The sequence below is a fragment of the Lynx rufus genome, unplaced genomic scaffold (assembly GCF_022079265.1).
Source record: "Lynx rufus isolate CCGP_SWC_20201006 ecotype Redwood Valley unplaced genomic scaffold, mLynRuf1.p SCAF_7, whole genome shotgun sequence".
NCBI lineage: Eukaryota > Metazoa > Chordata > Mammalia > Carnivora > Felidae > Lynx > Lynx rufus.
The window spans coordinates 49,348,615-49,369,351 of NW_025814889.1; the positions used below are offsets into that span (position 1 = coordinate 49,348,615).

Consider the following 20,737-nt stretch of genomic DNA (forward strand, 5'->3'; position numbering starts at 1 on the left):
AAAAGGAACTGATTGTGTTTAGTACCATTATTGTTGAGCACCAATTCCTTGAAATACGGTGCTTCATAGGGGGAACAGATAATGTTGTAGTAACCGGTCAACAGACTAACCAGTGTATCTCATTCACTCACGTTGGGTATGTGAGTTTATAATATTAAAGTTCCCTTAAATATGTATTACTGAAATAGTTCATTGTATCAAATACACATTTATTATTTTCAAATTTTTAGACTATAAATAGAATCTTTACCATGGGTTTACCAAGGGAAAAGCTCTATTACGTTATAATCTACGATAGGTAACTTATTTTTTTATTTGGCTGAGAATCTACATTTTGCAGTCGATAAAAAGATATGTCCTCCACGGTCTGGGGAGTCTAGCTAAGACCTTTGTCCTCCCCTGTGTAACCTGATGTGAGGGAAAGGAAGCTACCACCTCAAAGCTACTGACAGTTTACTTAAGGGACCGATGGTAAGCAGACACCATCACCTACAAAATAGAGCACCACCAAATTGTAGTTATTATTATAGTATAGAGTTTTAGCTGTAAATATCTATAGCTATTTCCTGAGCATGGAACATGTGCAGTCTGGGCTCCCCAAAGTTTTAAAGAGTCATTTGTGGCGTCTTAGCGACCAAACTGAAAAGAAGACAGATTTTACACAAAGAAGTGTGAAGTATTCCCAGAGACACTTACACAGGGCTGAACCCCTTTGACTGTAACCACGTCTTCACGTCTTCTGGTGTGGAGTCATAAGTGATATTGACAACTGGCACGTTCTGCCGTGGCACGTGGAACCTCTTCTGCGCGGCACTCCGACCAATGGTGAGTCTGTGGATGAGCTCGTCCTGCACTTCCTCCATCTGAGATTTCCTTCCTAGACACCAACACAGAGTAGGTTATTTCTGGAAACCCCTAACATGCGTCACTCTCTCTAGAACCCAGTGCCAAAAATCCTTTGACCCCAACTGGACTTATAATCTAGCATTCCCACCATCTTCCCTTTCATCCTCACCCAGTACAAATCTCATGATCAATTACTGAAATCACTCCTTGGCTCTTCTCCTCTCTCTTCATTGTACTCATTTGGCAAAACCCCACCCCCCTTGTTAAATCTTACTTTCTGCTTATTCTGTGCCTGCACCTGCACACTGCATATAACACAACAATGCTGAATGATCTCATGTTAAATTCATGAATATGAACCTCAACCATGCTGTTAATGTTTCCTGACAATCGCACTGCATTTCCTTAGGCCCCTGGTCTCAAGTGGGGGAAATTTTGACCCCAGAGACATCTGGCAATGACTGGAGACACTTGTGGATGGCACAATGAGAGGGGAGGAGGAGAAACAATGCAACTATCATGTAGTAGGTAGAGGCCTGGGATGCACAAAACATTCTACAGTGTCCTTGTCAGTCTCCTACAACAGAGAATTATCCAGTCCTGTGTCAACAAGGTTGAGAATCTGCCCTAGACCAAGTAAGACAAGTGCCCTAGACCACTGTTAGACAAGTATTTAGTATCTTCTTTCTCTGCAAACTTCCGACACTCATTTCCCAATTCTCACCCTGAACTGATGACTTCACTTTCCTAATGTCAAATAAAATAAGTTATAAGAGAACCTCCATAAGTTCCCCTAGTGGTTCACCTACCAGCACTTTCCTCATGCACTCTTCCTTCCTTCCTTCCTTCCTCCCTCCCTTCCTTCCTCCCTTCCTTTCCTTCCTTCCTCCCTCCCTCCCTCTCTTCCTTTCTCTCTTTCTCCCTCCCTCCCTATTACATTATGGATGAACTGTTTCCGTGCTCCTAAGGAAGGGCCACCCCTCTATGTGTGCACTAGACCCCATGTCCTCTGCCTGTTTATTTTTAATGTTATATGTATATTTGAGAGAGAGAGAGAGAGAGAGAGGGAGAGAGAGAGAGAGAGAGAGAACAGGAGCAGGGGAGGGGCAGAGAGAGATGGAGACACAGAATCCAAAGCAGGAGCAAGGCTCAATCTGTCAACACAGAGCCCAATGCAGGGCTTGAACTCACGAACCGTGAGATCATGACCTGAGCTTGAGCTGAAGTCACAAGCTTAACCGATTGAGCCACCCAGGTGCCTCTCCTCTGCCTATTTAATTTCTCCTCTACTTACCCTAGGTTCTCCATTTTCCTCTTTTATTGGATCATTTCATCAGCATACAAATACTATCATTTTGTGATTATTCCTCTTGCCTTTAAATAAACCCTTTCTTGACCCCATGTGCCTCCTAGCTATTGCCCATTTCTCTGCTCCCCTTTTCACAAATTCCATGAAAAGCTGTGTGTACTAGCTGACTCCTATTCTTGTTCTCCAATTTTCTCTTGAACTCACTATTAAAAAATAAGACTTCTGGCCCCATCCCTCCACTACATTTTGCTAAACTCCTACAGTCAATTCCCAGTCACTGTCTCACGTAACCTACCAGCAACATATGAAGAAGGTGCTCACTCCTTAAAATGCCTTCTTCCTGTGGCCTGCAGGACACCACACTCACCTGATTTTCCTCCTGTCTCGCTGGCCTCTCCTTCTCAGTATCCTTTTCTGATTCTTCTCATCTCCCCAGTAAGCAATGTTGAGGCACAATGCTTGGACCTTTCCTCTGCCTGCCCTCACTCCATCAACGAGCCGTGTGCCCTTTAAAAGCTGATGACTACCAAAATTACTTCTCCAGTCAGAACTCTGAAGCCATATATGCCAGCCATCTTCTTGATATATTCGTTTGGGTATCTATTAGGTAGCTCAAATATAACATGTCCAAATCTGAAAGGCTTCTCTTCTTCCTGAAGCTTGCTTTTATGCTACACTTCTCAGCTCAGTTCACGGGAATTCTATTTTTTCAGTTCCTCTGGCAAAATGCCACAGAGTCATGCTCGACTCCCCTTTGTCTTCTATTACATTCAATCCATCATCAAATTCTATTAGTCCTATCGTCAAAATGTACGAAAAATCCAACCACTTTGCTCCATTTTTTTCTGTGACCAGCTTGGTCTGAGCCACGGGCCTATGTATGGCCTTCCTTCTATTCTCTACCATGGCACCCTGTGCTCCTTCATTCGGTTTTCAATACAACAGTTAAAATGGCCTTTTTAAAATATAAGTCAGATATTGCAAGTCTTCTGCTCCAAACCTTTCCAAGTAATACAAATTACTCCCAGTGAAAGGCCTCAGAGAACCACCTCCTGAGGTAACTCCACTGTCCCCTGGAGCCCTCTGCTCTCACTCACACTGGGTTCCTTGACCCTCTTGAAATTTAAGGGCCTCTGCCTGGAATGCTTTTCCCCCAGAATCCACTCAGTTTATTCTTTCCCCTCCTTTAGATTTCTCCTATTTAAAATTGCAACCCCCTTCCCAACAACACTTCCCATCCACATGGCTTTATTATTCTCCAAAACCACTTACCCCCTTCTAATATTCCTCATCAACTTAATCACTTAGGTAGCCATCTCTTGTTGTCAAAATACATGCCTGAAGAGAAAAGGGATGTTTGCCTGCAACAGCTGGAGCAGTTAAATATTCAGCGAATGCTCACTGAGTAAATGAATGACTGAGGCATTCTGCTGACTTTTTCACTAAGTGAGACTTTGAAAGGCATCATATACAAACTCCTAAATTAATAGCTAAGAGAACGGAGGTCAAAAGAGGAGAGACGATGCGTCAAGATCACACTGTTGTTAATTAGCAGAATTTAGTTAGGACTGGATTTCCTGACTTTCAGCTCACGGTTGCTTTATGATCAAAGTCATTGAATCTACCTTTGATTAGGTTACATGTTATCCCTCTCCCCCCACCCATTTTATGCTTATGGGAAATATGTGTATATGCACATATGTTTATGAGAAAAATGGGGAAGAAATGAAGGTATAGGAAAGGGAATAATGTATTTGTGTATTTTAAAACATTACAGATTATATTATATATATTACATATATAATAGACATATTAAATATATATGTACATACACATATATATAGATACATTATTTGTATGTTACCTTCAAGGATTAAATACAAAAACTGATACAGTAATCCAGTTAACTGATTACCTTGGCAACAGGCAATGACCTGGCCTCTAAAGGAGCTTTTTGTGACCACCGTTCTATGATCTTTTTTGTCTTTTTTCTCTTTTTTTTCTCTTCTTTTTTTTCACCCCCAGGGAGAATGTTTCAGAAAGTGTTCAAGTCCTTGAGAAGTAAATGACAATATGAAATAACCAAAAAGTGTTATTTCAGTCGAATTTTTTAATGCCTTAGGCATTCTGGGAACCTTCTGAAGAAGGCAAAAGACAGAAAGAGGAGAAATGAAGGGAGAGAGGGAGAAAGAAGAGGGGGCTAGGGAGGGTGAGAGGGAATATTACTGACTGATCATTTAAGTAATACACTACATGCGTTTCACCAGATAACTCTTTTAACTCACTGCATCATACTGCCACACAGAATACGAGTACATCTCAAAGAAATCAGAAAAAGCGTCACCACACTAAAAGACTTGTTTTCTTATCTACTAACTTAGCCACTGCATGAACATGTCTGGTCCACAGCATAACCTTCCATGGAGCACAAAAACTTCTGCTGTGCTCCTGACTTTCGGTTTCCATTTGCAATGTTCTAGCACACAATAACAAACCAGACTAACTTTACACCTCGTTCTGAAATAACACTTCTGATTACAAAAGATTAAATCCAAATAAAAGGACTAACATTTCGAAGGAAGTGGAAGAAATGCAAAATAACTAAAGCATTGGTTTCTTCAAAAGTGGTAAGAGGAGAACCTTTTTAAATCCTGCGATAAACCAATTTGAATAGCTTCTATGACACATGGCTCCCAACAGCCAGTTTGAATAGGCAACCATAGTTACCTTCGGCAAAAGAAGTGTCATTCTGTCTCACTCCTGCTACCTGCCAAATTTTAAAAACAGGCATGCTGGGGCTCAGTTGGTTAAGCGGCCGACTTCGGCTCAGGTCATGATCTTGCGGTCTGTGAGTTCGAGCCCTGCGTCAGGCTCTGTGCTGACAGCTCAGAGCCCGGGGCCTGCTTCTGATTCTGTGTCTCCCTCTCTCTCTGACCCTCCCCTGTTCATGCTCTGTCTCAAAAATAAAATAAACGTTTAAAAAAAATTTTATAAAAACAGGCATGCTAACTTTTTTCCTTGTTTATGGCTACTTGGTAACTTTTTTTTTTTGAGTTGAGTATTCACTTTCCAGTTCCTTCCATTTTAATCACAGGGCTAAGCAGTAAGCACAGAATGTAGGAAAGCATAAAAGGTTTAGTTTGAGAGAAACCTGGCTATCGACAAATACACATTTTGGTACGTCTGTCTGGATCTAAAAGACTTTTGAGAAGCCCCAACATTCATTCAGAAAAACCGTTCTCCAAAAGCGTGCTCAGGAGAAAGCTTTCACGAAAATAATTCGTTTAGAAAAAGAAATACATTTATTTAATATGAAACTATGCTTCTGAGTGAGATATCTTTAAAGAGAACTTTGTGTAAATACATGGAAAGTTTTATTATTGTAAAGAAAAACATACAAATGTTAATTTGGGAAGAAAGGTTTATACTTTATATGCCAATGTCACCCTTTTACTTATGAAAAACAGATTTGAAAGTGATGAGTCACAATTATCAGGAGAGTTGTCTATCTTGAAAGTATTCAAGCTATGCCTCTTTCCCATTAGGTTATTCTTAGTTTCTTAGACTAGGACAAAGAACAAACTGTCCCAACCCACAGACTGTTCCAAATGGGGGCTAGATGCCTATGGAGTCTGACCTAGGCCTAGAAAGACTAACTACAGTCCACAGTGTCAAAGATCACTATGCTGACGTAGCAAAGAAGGGATGGGTTATAAACTTGTGGTAAAAATGAAAAAACAATGTTCATTTCTAGGAGAAAAATTTTCCTTAGGGAAATCAATAAACATATTTATAGAACTTTCTCATCTCAAAACTACATCTTTAAGTGTCTTTGAAAAAAAGTAAAAGCATCTTTTAAAAGAATACACAAACATTCAAAAAACTTCAGCAGCATATTATGCTTATATACACTGACATGTTCTCGTACACACACACAGTTTTTGCAGCACAGTTCACCATTTCTCTGAAACGTCACTTTTCTGTTCGTCTTTTGGTAAGGTCGGGATATAGATAAGAAGGTGACGGATCAACTTTACTTTGGGAAAGAAAGTAATGTATAAAAGTAGGCTAATGCTTATGGCATTTAGCCAGGATTTCTAGAACTAAACAGTAACATACATGTCTTCTTTTAAATTTTTAAAAAAAATTTATCAAGAATGACCACAACTGAATAGATGTGGCTCTGATTTACTGAAATAAGCAAAATGTAGGGTGAAAATTGGAGTGAAGGATCCAGTCATTTGACTTTGAATCTAATCATCGAATCTCAGCTTTGAAGTTAACAGTTCAATACTTGTATCTGGATGGCAGAGGTGAGATTTGACAAATCTGGGAGTCATTCCTTCTCTAACAATATGGGCAGTACTGAAAGAAATGGAAATGGACTGATCATTTGCAGTAAAAGTATGTTTACATGGAGAGAAGAACCCAGAACTGAGCCCTAGGAGAGGCCACAATGAAAGAACGACAGACATCCTTTATACATATGCACACACAGGTGCATGTGCACACACACAGATACTCTTTATATACTTTTATCATATTGAGGAAATATCTTCCCGGCTCTAGTGTTCCAGGAATTTTTACATGTCAAATATAGGTAAGGCAAAGTAATTTTACAATACTTATACAAACATAATAAGAAGATTAAATAACGAGAAAAATTACCTTAGAAGTACCTTCAATTCTCAAATTATCTATACTGCTGTTTAATGGCACTAATGAGGATAATCCAAGGTTTGCCATAGTGTCTTTTCTTTTAGTTTTTAAAATCTGGTTTTCACAGAAACATTCATGTGAAAAATCAAACTTAAATTTATGAAAATATGAAGTTGAAGTCTAAATCAAATGAAATCTGAATTGGAGGGCAAATTTGAAGCTGGAATTGGCAGGTTGACTCTCTCAAGCAAGTGTGAGTGTGTATGTGTCGCAAATATGAGGAAGAAGAGCCGGGACACCATGATCATGACACTGAAGATGACAGCAGCGAGCACTGGCTGACTGCTTACTGTGTGTCATATTGGTCACAGTCAAACAGAGTTTTTCAACCTCGGCATCCATGACATTTCGGACCAGATAATTCTGTTGTAGGGAGACTGATCTGTTCATTGTAGGATGTTGCTAAACATCCTTGGCTTCTACCTATTAGATGCCAGTAGCCTCTACCCCACTGTGATGAAAACATGTCTCCAGACAATACCAAATGTTCCCTCGTGGGGGGTGGGTATATAACCATCTCTGGATGAGAATGACCGATCTAAATGCTTTAAATGTATTACCTCATTAAATCCTCACAATTATCCTATGAAGCAGACGCCATTATTCTCCCCCACTTTTCAGATACTCAAGTATAGAGAAGATTATTAAATTCTTGAAGGTCACATGGCCATAAGTGGTGTTTCACTGTACAAACTCGAGTATGTCTGGCACCAGAGTCTGCATTCGACCACCACAATATAGTGGAATATGCATAGACATGTATACAATAGAGAGTAGAGAGAACTTCATGCTTCTTAGAACTACCTGAAGGACAAGAAACTAGATGAAAAGTCTTTGCAATCTGTGAAGTACCATGCAAGTATAAAGGACCACTATTTATATTGGATAATGTTTAATACCAGTAGAACTAATAATAAACAATATTTTATTACTTAGCAGTGCTTTTAATTCACAGAAGAAACTGTATATTTTTGCCCCCCTGGCAAACTTACGATCGACCGGAAGTTGTTTGTGTTTCTGGTTATCTCGCACAATACTACCACCACTGTCACTGGAGCTGCTGTTCTGACGGGTTACATTTGCTGGGACCTTTGGCACAGAAACAGGTGCTGGAGTAGAAGGAGGAAGGGGTACAGGAACAGGAGCAGGTGTTGGAGGAGGTGATGGAGCAGAGGGAGTATCCGTTGGTCTTGGACCATATTCCATCCTTTGTTTCTATAAAAAGACAAATAATTAATTAGAAATTGCAGAAATATAAAACCTAGGCTAGGAAAACAATTTATACTTTAACAGGACATTGTTGGCTATTTATTTGTAAACTTACCTGCAAATCCATAGCAAATTTGTGTGTGTGTATACACACACACACACACACATACACACACACACACACCTCCAATCCTATATGGTAGAATGATCATTAAAAATCATCTTTTAAATATTCTACATATTTTTTCAAATTCAAAACGTAAGTTAAAAAGTCAAAAAGATACACTAGTAGGAAACAGTAGTATTAATGATAGTAATAAACGTCAAAAAAATAAAATTTGAACTTGGAATCACACAACACCAGGGTAGGTCAAAAGATTTCTGATTATTTTACAAATTCCATCAATATTAACCTCTAATTGCATTGGAAGTTTAAATATCAGTAACATAAAGCAACATTTAATCCTCAGTTTAAAAGTATGCTAGATTAAATAATATTTAATTCTGCTGCTTCCCATGTAGTTTGTTAAGAAAAAGGGTAATATCTCAGTAGATAAAATATCTCAGGACTATGTTTTACAATAAATAATTTTAAAATGCTGTTAATTTTTTCAAGCCTTAACACTTTCTGCCGTCATTTTAATGTTAGCTTATTAAAATCAGAAATTTTCCTTGTTAAACAGGAACACTGTGGGGTAAGTGGTGGGAGGGTAATGGTATGGTCTTTAAATGTTTATGACTGCAACTCGAAAACATATATTAAAAACAGTCCATGTGGGGATTTGTATTAAAAAAGGTGAATGTGTTAATATACACGTAACAGTGGTGCCTGGATGGCTCAGTCAGTTAAGGGTCCTACTTCAGCTCAGGTCATGATCTCACAGTTCGTGGGTTCAAGCCCCGCGTTGGGCTCTGTGCCGACAGCTCAGAGCCTGGAGCCTGCTTCTGATTCTGTGTCTCCCTCTCTCTCTCTACCCCTCCCCTGCTCATACTCTGTCCCTCTCTCTCTTTCAAAAATAAATAAACATTAACAATTTTCAATAAAATAAAATAAAATACACAATAACTTTCAGTAAGTTTTAAATCATGATTGTTAGGCTATTAGAAAACTTTATTTATGTATATTCCCTATTAAACTACACAGGAGAATTAAAACTTTAAACAAAATAATCTTAACTAATAGATAACTGCAATATAACAAGTTCCAAATTCTCAAAAGGCAGTATTTGGGTGCTTTTTGTTTTTTGTGTTTTTTGGTAAGATCAAAGATACAGAACAATGACTTATCATTTAGGTAAAGTTTAGATACTATAGTGGCATGATTTTAATTATGCTACTGTTCAAGATTAGCAGAAAAAAATGCAAAAACGTAGGCCTTTTGGTAATCTGGTCCTTTGGTTAGAACAGTATGTACTTTTAATTCCTAAATTGGCCCAAATATAAGGTGGTATTGATTTTAAAAGAAGGCTCCCCAATTTCCACAGAGATGAAAAACATAAAAATACACAACACACACCGTTTTTAAATTAAATCATTACTCAAAAAAATTTTTTAAAAAAGCAAAAACAAAAAAAACACACTATCATCTCAGTTGCCTTCACAGCAAATGAGTCACACCTGTGGAAACCGGTGTGGGAAGAAACCCGGTTCTTCTCTGCTATTTCTTTAAAAGCTACCACTTACCAGCCAGTGGGGTGAAGAAGGTGGGAAGGGTATCAGGCAGAAATGAACGCAGAACCGAAAGAAGGGTTTGCAATGCTGCCAGCTATTGGGATATACAGAGCGGGGAGAAAGAAGGGAAGAGGGAAGGAAGGAATAGAGGGCAAGATCCATAAGAGCGTGCCACGAAGTTAGATGGGACAGAAGTTAGATCAGAAAGAGAGGCTGCTGATGCCCCCGGCACTGGAGGCCTAAAAACGTTCCTGATATATTCAATAATAGAGTTCATATTATTATTATTATTATTATTATTATTCCCCATAAAATAATATTCCTATATTTGGGCCAATAAGACATTTAAAAGCAACGAAAATACAGCAAATATCACCAAAATGTTATACTTAGCACACACCAAAGTCATCTGATTAATGTAGATGCAATGTTCCTTTGACAAGAATAGCCTTTGCATGTAATTTCATAAAGGGTCAGTGAATTCTCATGTTAGGATCTCAAAAGTGTCAGTTTAAATTGTTATTTTTAAAGCTTAAACAAGCAAACAAAAAATCCTATCAGCCCTGCATTCCATGATATGATTCATACTTTCTGCTTTCATAAAAACAAGAGCAGCTAGTGTTCTGCTATCCATCAAACAATACTGTGAAAAATGGGATATGCTGTGTGTTACTGTCACAGTCAAGTCTGAAGACAGGCTCACCAAAACTCGTGCCTCACCTCATTTCCGTCATTGCTGCATAATGCAACTTTATTAGTACCAGCTGACAGAATAATAGGCTTAAAATACATGTAGTTGATTAAACAGAAACCATATGAAAACTTGTCATGAATTTACTTGCATATTTCCCCCTTTTCCTGATCCTTTCTTCCTGCCTCGTGTCTCCAACCCACGGAATGAAAAGGGGGAGAAGTGTCTCTTCAGACCATCAGGACCTGCTCTGAAACAGCAACCAGGGCAGCGTTTCTGTGGAAGTCGACTCCTCACTCTTGGTGCGGAGGAAACAGAGCATCAGTACTGACTCTTGAAATCACTTCTCTGTGTCCCTCCCAATCTTCTTTACTCTCCTTTACCCACCACGCAGTTACTGCTCTTCCCTTCATTATTTCTGTCTCTTGGAGGCAGATCCAAATTGATGGCTCCTCAACTTCCAGGAAGTCTTGGAGAGTTGAACCACACCCTGCACCTTCTTCTCCTGAAGCTCTAAATCCTGCCTCCAAAAACTCTTGACCAAACTCTTCCTGGTTTGCCCACAACTCTCCCAGTGTTAGCACTGGAAGTCCCAAGTCCCTAACAACCCTCACTTGCGAGCAAACCGGCATGACTGGTCACCTTGAGGTGGACCAACTTCTCTATAGTGACTGTCACCCTTCTATCTCCCACAAATATATTTAAAGTTCTGTTTAAAACAAAATCTGTCTTCTCTTTCTCTGAAAGGAGTCAGAATGACTAGAGCCCATGGCAAATTTACTTTCTTATTGATAATTAAGTCAGAATGAGTCACTTTAGCCACTAAAGTTGAAATTCTCCAGGATTAAGGACAGTTATTTACAGATAAGCTCCTGATTCATGTAAGAGACTGCTTCAAGGGGAAGTTATGCAAGTAAGCCCAACCAAGCCATTGAAATTGAACTGTTCTTAAAATTTTAACCTACACATTTTTCCTCTAAATTTGGTCTCTTTGGAACTCTGCAGTGGAAAAAAAAAAAAGGCACAGCTGGAACATTTGGAGGGTGTTAAGTCCAGAAAATGAATCCAAAAAATGATATTAAAAAGAAGTGCCATGAGGGAACAAATGTGGGTTACCTCTGACAGCTCGCCAAGTAATTGCTATTAGGAAAATGGAGCAAACCACATTAAATGAGAAATTAACACAGGAGATGGAACTAAAATAGTATCAGTTACAATTCACATCAAATATCAGAACACGTGAGCAAATTATTTTTTGACAGTAAAATTACCTGCCTACAAATCAACTTATATAATTAATTTCCATCATTCTTATCTAACAATGGAAAACTAATTATATAGAATCATGCTACAGTATAAACCGTATAGAGTATTTCAGTACCTATTTGTATATTATTGTGTTTTTAAAATATTAAGATAGGTTCATCTTATTCTTATAGTTTATAAAGAATACAATTAGAGTGCACTATATATAAGGTTAATTTCTCTTTAAAAGCTTACTTTACAAAAGGAAATACATATCATGGTGTGTTTTAGGGAGCTTTAGGTTTAAACTTGTAAGCAGTCTCAACAAAATTTTGTAATTCTGCACATGCATGTTGGGCAGTCATTACTATACATAAATAGTAGCCATATATAAGTCACCTAGATCCATAAGATATATAGATACATATGAGAGAGAGACAGAGAAAGGGAGATGACTTTTCAAATTATTGCAAGAAATACTGGGGAAAATGTCAACACATAAGGCAGAATAAAAAGTAAACATCCTTTTCTAAAAACCATGCCTCTAATTAGTAAATAGAATGTTCTGAGATTAATTTTGAAAACACATTTTAAAGAACTGGGTACTATCAGGAAGTAAGTCTACTGGAACGAATACAAAAACATCTTTAGTAAAATGGTCACTGTCCAGCAGTATCTGAATATCTGGACTGAGCTTGAAAAACAGAGCATTCATAACATGGGGTGAAATTAGTGGTGTTTGTGGTTTAAAAGTCACAGGAAATATTTCCTTTCCTATTTTAGGGCTATTTAAACATGCATTGAGAAAAATACCATAAATTTGTATCTAGATGGGATTGTGGAGATTGTTGACCCCTTCCACTTCACAGCTGAGCAAACTGGGCACAGAAAAATAAAATGCTTTCTTGAAGTTCACACAGCTAGTTAGTGACAGATTGGGGCTTTTTGCATACTATCACCATATCTCTTGCTAGGAAACAGAGAAGACAGGAAATTTTCTGTTTAATTCACAGGACTGTAACGACCAGGTATTCATAATTATTGGCACCTTGGTAGACTAAGAATATCTACAATAATAATAATAAGTACGTAGAATTAATAGTAAGTGGAAGACCCATTCAGTCAAGCCTTTGAGCACACCAGAGATAACAGGAGGGTGGGGTTAGTTTCTGCCCTCATACAGCATGAGAATCCATATGGGCAAAAAGGTAATTCTAGTAGATGAACAGTCCTAGTGCCAGAGGTCTGGGAATCAAATCAAAAGAGGTATCAGGAAACTTTATGTGGCAAGTAGATTATATGGGGAGAAAGCACCCTGGATGTCGATCTGTCGCCCAGCTAAAATACAACGAAGTACTGGAATGCTCTACAACAAAATTTTTATGAAAAGGTATATCATTTTTCTTCATTTCTCCATAGTCTCTCATAAGCATCTACTTCCTTTTCCCTGTGGTTTCAGTTAATCTTTTCTTGATGTTCCATATCTTTTATAAATTCTGCATTACTTCCCTCCCTTTTATTGTCAAAACTTTGTGGAACCCATGGGGGAAACACAATAGGTGGGAATGGCTGTCTTTACAGAGCTGTTAAAAATCACTCCAAATGTGAGGATATTAAATAGCCTAGACTCTCAGGGACATTGGTGGCAACTCAACACCTATTTACTTCTGCTGCCAGGTACTAGCATCCCTGCTATCAGAAAAGAATCTCCAACCGAAAGTGTCTGAACAACAGCAAGTACTGCTCTTGTGCCTTTCACCGGGGGACTGCCATCATTCTTGACAGGAAACACAAGGGTATGAAACAATAAGAGTCACAACTGTGTGCACTGTTAAAACATTTGACGACTTGTAGACGCCACATGGAACAGTTTACATCTAATTCCCTAGTCTCACTGTTCACAAAATGTCTACTTTCTAAGTATATTATGTAATTTGGATTACCTTCCTCAAGGATGAAAAAAAAAAAATGGAAGAACTGATGAAATCTAAGGAATTGGCAGATAAGGCAAAAATTCCACTCTGAGGATGGTGATTATCAGATTAACTTTTATCGCAATACCATGCATGGTAAAGTTATTCTGAGAAAATGTCTCTTAAGCATTCATAAAGTGAAAACTGTATGTATGTACAAAATGAGAAAACAATCTTTTCTAAGCATGATTCCATTATTGATTGAGTGCATCAGACCCTGGGCTCTGAATCCAGAGTCCTGGGTCCCAATCCCAGCTTCACACAGCTGTTAATTGTGCATAACTTACTTTTCCAAACCTTAGTTTCCTCATATATGAAATGTGCCTACTTCATAAGGTTGTTGCGGGAATTAAATGAATCAGTATTGTGACGTCCTTAAACAATGCCTGCACTCGGCATAAACACTGACTACTGGCCATTATCTACTCGGAGGGTAATACCATTGCTATCAGTGCATGTGAAGGAAGCTTAAGCAATTAATCATTAGGTATCATTCAGCAGTCCAGTACAGGGATCTAAAATGTTTTTGCTAGAAGTAGTTTCTTGGGTGCCTGGGTGGCTCAGTCGGTTGAGTGTCTGGCTTCAGCTCAGGTCATGATCTTGTGGTTCGTGAGTTCAGGCCCTGTGTCGGGCTCTGTGCTGACAGCTCGGAGCCTGAAGCCTGCTTTGGATTCTGTGTCTCCTTCTCTCTCTCTCTCTCTCAAAAATAAACAGTAAAAAAAAAGAACTTTCTTTAAATTCCTTCAAAATTTTGATCTCAATGGATAGAAGATACCAGGGGGGAAAGAATGTCACCAATTTCTTTTTCTTTTTTAATTTTTTTAAATGTGTATTCATTTTTGAGAGAGAGAGAGGGAGAAAGAGAGACAGAGCACGAGTGGGGGAGGGGCAGAAAGAGAAGGAGACACAGAATCTGAAGCAGGCTACAGGCTCTGAGCTGTCAGCACAGAGCCCGATGTGGGGCTCGAACTCATGAACCGTGAGATCATGACCTGAGCCGAAGTCGGTCGCTTAACTGACTGAGCCACCCAGGCACCCTTATCATCCTTTTCTGAGGAGAGAGAGGGTCACTGGTAATGCTTCAAGAACAAAGGAGCAAAGCCGTGGAGCAAAGCCGTGGCAGATGGCTTGGTGATTCCGATTCCAGACAGCAGGCTTTTATGGAGGACCTGCTCAGTGCTAGGCTTTCTGTCTTCCTTTTTATCAAATGCAAGATCCTGGCACTCAATAAATATTTGGGAGGTGAATAAGGAGATGAATAAGACACAGAGTTGCTCTTGATTTGTTTGTAATCTGGTGGAGGTCTGTTAGGCTAGAGGGTTAGGATCACTGGAATTTACATAAATATGTGGTATCTTTATTGTCATTTCAAAATAAGCCACACAGTTTTTCTTTAGGTATATTAGACCAAGGATGCTTTTGTCTTTTCCATCTTATTCTACCTAGTCACTGTGTGTGTGTGTGTGTGTGTGTGTGTGTGTGTGTGTTATAGATGCTTTGAGAAAAGGAATTCTTTTAGAGTAGGATTTATGCCAGATAGCAGATTGTCAAGACTGCTTATTAAAATTTTACAAGATTTTGGTGGTTTTGTTGGGCTAAGCCCAAAGTTTTCAGGAGCTGTTAAAAAATAAACTCTTTTTAATACCTTTTAAAAGCAGAGCTCTTAACCTAAACACACACACACACACACACACACACACTCACACACAGCTTCTATAACGTTTCCACATATATCACTGTATTCAGAGCTGCATCCAGAAATTTTTAGAAGACAGTCAGATAGTGTTGAAAAGTTTAAAAGGAACCAGCCCAAACAGGCAATTCCCACACATTTCTATTTACATAAAGTAGCAAAACAAACTCCTGAAGCTTGTGAGCACTTAAAAAATTTCTTGGTTGTGCCAAAGTTGACAAAAATGTAAGACGAGGCTCTGTTCGAGAAAGGAGGAATAAAATTTATGTCCTCAAAAAGTACTCTCCCTACCTGTGATATGTATCAACAGTTTTGCTTTGGTTTTAAACAGAAGCAACCTTTAAACAGAAAAGTCAACTTATGGCTCAGGCCAAGAATCAAGGAAAAGACAAGACCGAACAATAAACAGACAAAGGTAAGAGAGGTTAAATTCCTTAGGAAATTGCTGGTGGGGTAAAATACTTAGTTAGAATTGACATTATTTGCATGTTTCGGGTATTTTATTGGAGTTTGCTCATCCCTAGTAAGGATGCACACAAACAAAACTTTGGATAATTGTTTTTAACTCTTGACTCCTGTTCATATGCAGCATCTAGGGAGAGTCTCTGTGAACAGTGTCTCTGATAGCTTATTACAAGTTAGCTGTTAAAAAGTTAACTTTTTAACATTAACATTGCATAAACTCAAAGGGTATATACTCCATCACTGTTCTAGGCATATATTTCACTCTTTAACACTGTTTAAGGCATTTGGTCCAACTGTCTACAGGAAAGAAGGTAAGGAATTGGCACTTATAAACCAGGCGGAAGCCTATGTTATGTCAGGTAACCACATCTCAAAATCAGAAAGGAACTCAGGAAAGAAAAAGGTATTCAAACTAAGTTAGAAAAGTCACTTCAAAAATCCACAGGAAATGGAGTAGTAGACCATACCTTGAATAACTCAAACTCCTTCTTTGGCATCAAAAGCTAATGACAAATGATGAACATAAAATAAGTACATAGTACATATGCACATCAGGCTAGCCAAAACAAGCACGGCAAACAGAATTTCCACCACATCACCTTAGGTTATCAAGATACATACATTGTACAATAATTCTTTACTTTATAAGTTTGCATGGGGCGCCTGGGTGGCTCAGTCAGTTGAGCGTCCGACTCCCGATTTCAGCTCAGGTCATGATCCTAGGGTTGTGGGATCGAGCCCCATGGTGGGCTCCACACTGAACATGGAGCCTGCTTAAGATTCTTTCTCCCCCTCTGCCCTCTCCCCTCTCTAAAATTAAAAACAAAAAAAAGTTTGCTTGACTCTTGGATTCTAGTAAGGCCAAAAGTCACTCTGGATGACCATAGGACCTATACTCAGTGTGAACACCATGAGGGGCCACAAGTAATGAATGGTCATGCAGCAGAGGTATGATCACCATCCTACATGTGGACAAGCTGTATCTTACTAAGCCTAGACCTGGCATGAACATCAACTCTGTCACTGGACAGCATATGTAGCTTCTCAAGTTTATGACATTATTATGGGGTCAGATGTGATTTTTTGCTGAAGATTCTGAATTAAAATAATTCTTCCTGGGGGCATGATATAGAAACCACCACAGGTTCATATGCTACATATGAGATGGTCCATCCATTCCGCCTCTGCTAGCAGACTGGACTCTAGAGGTTCTGTCACAGGTCAAAAATCCCGAGTTAAATAGTAAGTGGATTCAGATGTTCGGGTGAATGAGCTACCAGAGTTAATAAAGTCCTGAAAATGTGTCATGTGACTCAAAGATTATTTAATGATCAACAAGAGAGAGCCTGATCTATCTACCCTATGTCATAAGTATATTTTAATCTTAAAATCAAGAGAGGACCAATATTATAGTCCAAATGAATACCCAGTGTTGGTGTAAGGGGAGGGGGGGGGAAGAGTGCAAGTTCAAGGTCAGTGACAGAACGTTTAAGAGAATAAAGGCGAAAGATGGTGAAGATGAGCCACCCTCCAGCCACTGTCCCAGTGCCACCCTCTATGAAGAAACCACTGGATAGGAAGGCTATGGGCAAGAGTGAAGAGGCAGAAATACTGCTTCTCCGAACATCAGAAGGACTATAGGATGTGTATGAAAAAAGAGAAGGTCACTTACTGGTAAACATTTTAAGCAATTTTCTGAAGAAATAAATCAGAAAAAACGTATATATAATTGTTTCCTGTATCTTGCTCCATTGCCCCCCTCCCCCGCTAACCCTAGGAAAAAAACTATACAAATTATACAACAAATTAAGTCCCAAAATGATTAATACACAAAAGGTATTTAAGTACCATTTTAGAGTAATCAATTTGAGAGTTTATAAAAGTTAAATTTTGCTAAAAAGTCATAATAAATACCTGTATGGTATGCGTGTATGGTGGATCAGCACGCCCTAATCCAGATTCTGGAGGTCTCACTATATCCAAAATGTTATTTGGCACAAATCCAGAGTCTCCACTTGCATTTCGAACCTTCCACCATTGTTTTCTATCATCAAGGATCTGTCATCATGCAAAAAAAATAAAGGCATCATTCCAAACCAAAACCAATCTATGAAAGAAGTTCGATGTTTATTCCTTAGATCAGGAAACTCTTTTCACTTCTAATAAGCTGACTTACTATCAACACACTGTGGGTTGAATGATTCTCAGGAGTTACACTGATAATCATAATTACTAGTATAAAACATGTATGGAACCATTACTGTGAATGTACCCAAGGTCCTCATCACCTGCCAAGAAGGTTTAACTGTTTGTGCTATCTGAAGCACGGAAAGATGACTAAGATGACATGTTTGGAGAGGTCTTTTGTCTACACCCTTCAAACAGGAAGGAAAAGAATGGAAACCATTCTTTTTATAAAAACTATCATGACTATCTCACATTACATATTAAAGAAGATGAATTCCGAGTTATGATCTAAGAAATGGATTCGAGAGTCACGGTAGATTATTCCCAGAATCAACAGCTTACTCACTGATGGGTACATTTGTGCAAGGGGACTATGACAGGAAGAAGGAAACGTTTTCTCTCGTTAAAATATTATGATGTATCTACATAACTAGTAGCCTTGATTCCAAAATGGATAAATCCCAGAAGAAAAGAGGACCAAGTAAGCCAAGAAATTCAACCTCTGTCCTCCCCACCAACCTGTTTTTCACCCCCTCCCCCAGAAAAACCCAACAAAAAATAAGACAAAGCAAGCTCCCCCTCCTAAGTAGATATAGGTATCTATAACATGCTTTTATCCTGGATAAAATAAAATGGCATTGACCTTGGCATTTTTTAAGGAAGGTTTAGATATATACCAAATACAACATGCAGTATATTGTATACAATATACAAAATAAATCCACTTTATTAAGAGTATAAAAAAGGTAAAATTCTATTACCTCTAAAATATCATCTTTTAGAACGGAGAGCTCACTGTTGTTCCTTGCCACAAAGTCATACTTGGATTTGGCATACTTCTTGGGTTGTGCTTTCAGTAGATCATAATTTCTATACAAAGAAAGAAAAATGATCATTTAATGAGTTCTTCCTAAAGGCTGAAAACAGAAGTAAGACATTAAAGCAAATCAATGCCAATTCCTACCAGAAAACATTCTGACAAATTATTACAAGAGTAGTTTAGTTTATTATATTTCATAGAATATGAGAACTGAACAAAACTTTGGAGTTATTACTATTAAAATGAGCGAACTATGGCTAGTACAAAACTAAATAATGCAAAATCATAAGGTTAGTGGATACTAAGCCAAATACAGAATACAAATCTATGAATTCTTTGTCCATTAAATATACCAGGACATTACTTTGGTAATTAGCAACTCTACCATGAAAGAACTGAGATAAAGATCAATGGTAGCATTTTTTATAAAATTAAAAGAAACTGAAGATAATTTCCATAGTAGAAATTTAAATTATATGTTGATTTCACTAACTCAAGCAATGTCTTTAATTCATATTTAAAAATTATGACTGTCAAGTTTTAGAAAAGCTTTGTCCAGTTCCTAAATTGCAAGGGTAGGTATGAATTAAGAGTAAGACTAATAACACCTCCTAACTAGTTAATCCATTCATTCATTATAAACTTATTTTAATAGTAAGAACAGGTCCAAGAGTCCTATGCTTTTTTCAAAAGAAAACTTTCTTGGGGCACCTGGGTGGCTCAGTCAGTTAAGCACCGAACTCGATTTCAGCTCAGGTCATGATCTCACAGTTCGGTGAGTGAATTGGAGCCCTGCCTCAGGCTCTGAGCTGGCAGGGCAGAGCCTGCTTAGAATTCTCTCTCCCTCTCTCTCTGTCCCTCCCTCACGGTCTCGCTCTCAAAATAACAAAAAAACAAAAAAACCCACAAAACTTTCTTAAAAAACCAAATACTTCCTTTAATCATTAAATGACCACTAATAAATTTAATATAATTAAAATATACCTCTATATGTAATACAAAAATTGATATATCAATAATGCACTACTATTTTCTTCATTTCAATAATAAAACACTTTAACTGTTGTTTCTTAATTTCATTCCCTCATTTTCTCCTCCATTTACGTTTCCACATTTCCTTACTCATTTCTACAAGGGAAAAAGCAGAAAGGAACTAAAGATGTTTGTTCATCTTTCCCCTGTCAAGTGGCCCACCAGGGTCCTCTGGAATAATGAGTCACAGCAGGGCCAGCACGACAATTGTGACACAACGTATTCTGCCATCAGAGATAATTGGCAGCCTCTTAGTAACTCCAGAAGAGGAAAGGGACAATGAGAAAAGATGACCCAAAAGCTATGCTACCTACTGGCTATTTTTGATATAGTTTTAAAAAATAAGAAAAGTGAGAAAAGTGACATTATAGCCAAATAATTATTATATATTAATAATAATTTAACAGCTGTTCTGTGGGCTTCCTACCCCTTTTCCCTACTTTATATGTTTACATTCTATTTAGATTTCATTTGGGGGGATAAAAAAATTCAGCCACTCCAAAAGTCAGAAAAACAATAATTTCAGTTCTCTTTCTCTCTTCCCTCGTGTTCCCCTCCCATGATCTGGAAAATAATCACCATTAATAATAGAGAGTTGAGTATACTATAACAGGGCAGAATAACTCTCCACCACTGTGTTTCTTTCTTTCTTTTTTTTTAACGTTTACTTATTTTTGAGACAGAGAGAGAGACAGAGCATGAATGGGGGAGGGGCAGAGGGAGAGGGAGACACAGAATCCGAAGCAGGCTCCAGGCTCTGAGCTGTTAGCCCAGAGCCCGATGCGGGGCTCGAACTCACGGACCGTGAGATCGTGACCTGAGCTGAAGTCGGACGCTTAACCGACTGAGCCACCCAGGCGCCCGTCCGCCACTGTGT

General features: G+C 38.4%; 1 protein-coding gene across 1 annotated transcript in view; it reads right to left on the minus strand.

The window, feature by feature from the left end:
* The window catches only part of EPS8 (epidermal growth factor receptor pathway substrate 8), a 71,784-nt gene that overhangs the window by 3,592 nt on the left and 47,455 nt on the right, over positions 1–20,737 (minus strand). Inside the window, exons 15-18 of the mRNA XM_047065971.1 lie at positions 18,770–18,878; positions 17,736–17,879; positions 7,867–8,089; positions 697–877 (exon numbers count right to left, since the gene is read on the minus strand). Coding sequence (XP_046921927.1) covers positions 697–877; positions 7,867–8,089; positions 17,736–17,879; positions 18,770–18,878 — 657 coding nt within the window. The remainder of the gene's footprint in view (positions 1–696; positions 878–7,866; positions 8,090–17,735; positions 17,880–18,769; positions 18,879–20,737) is intronic.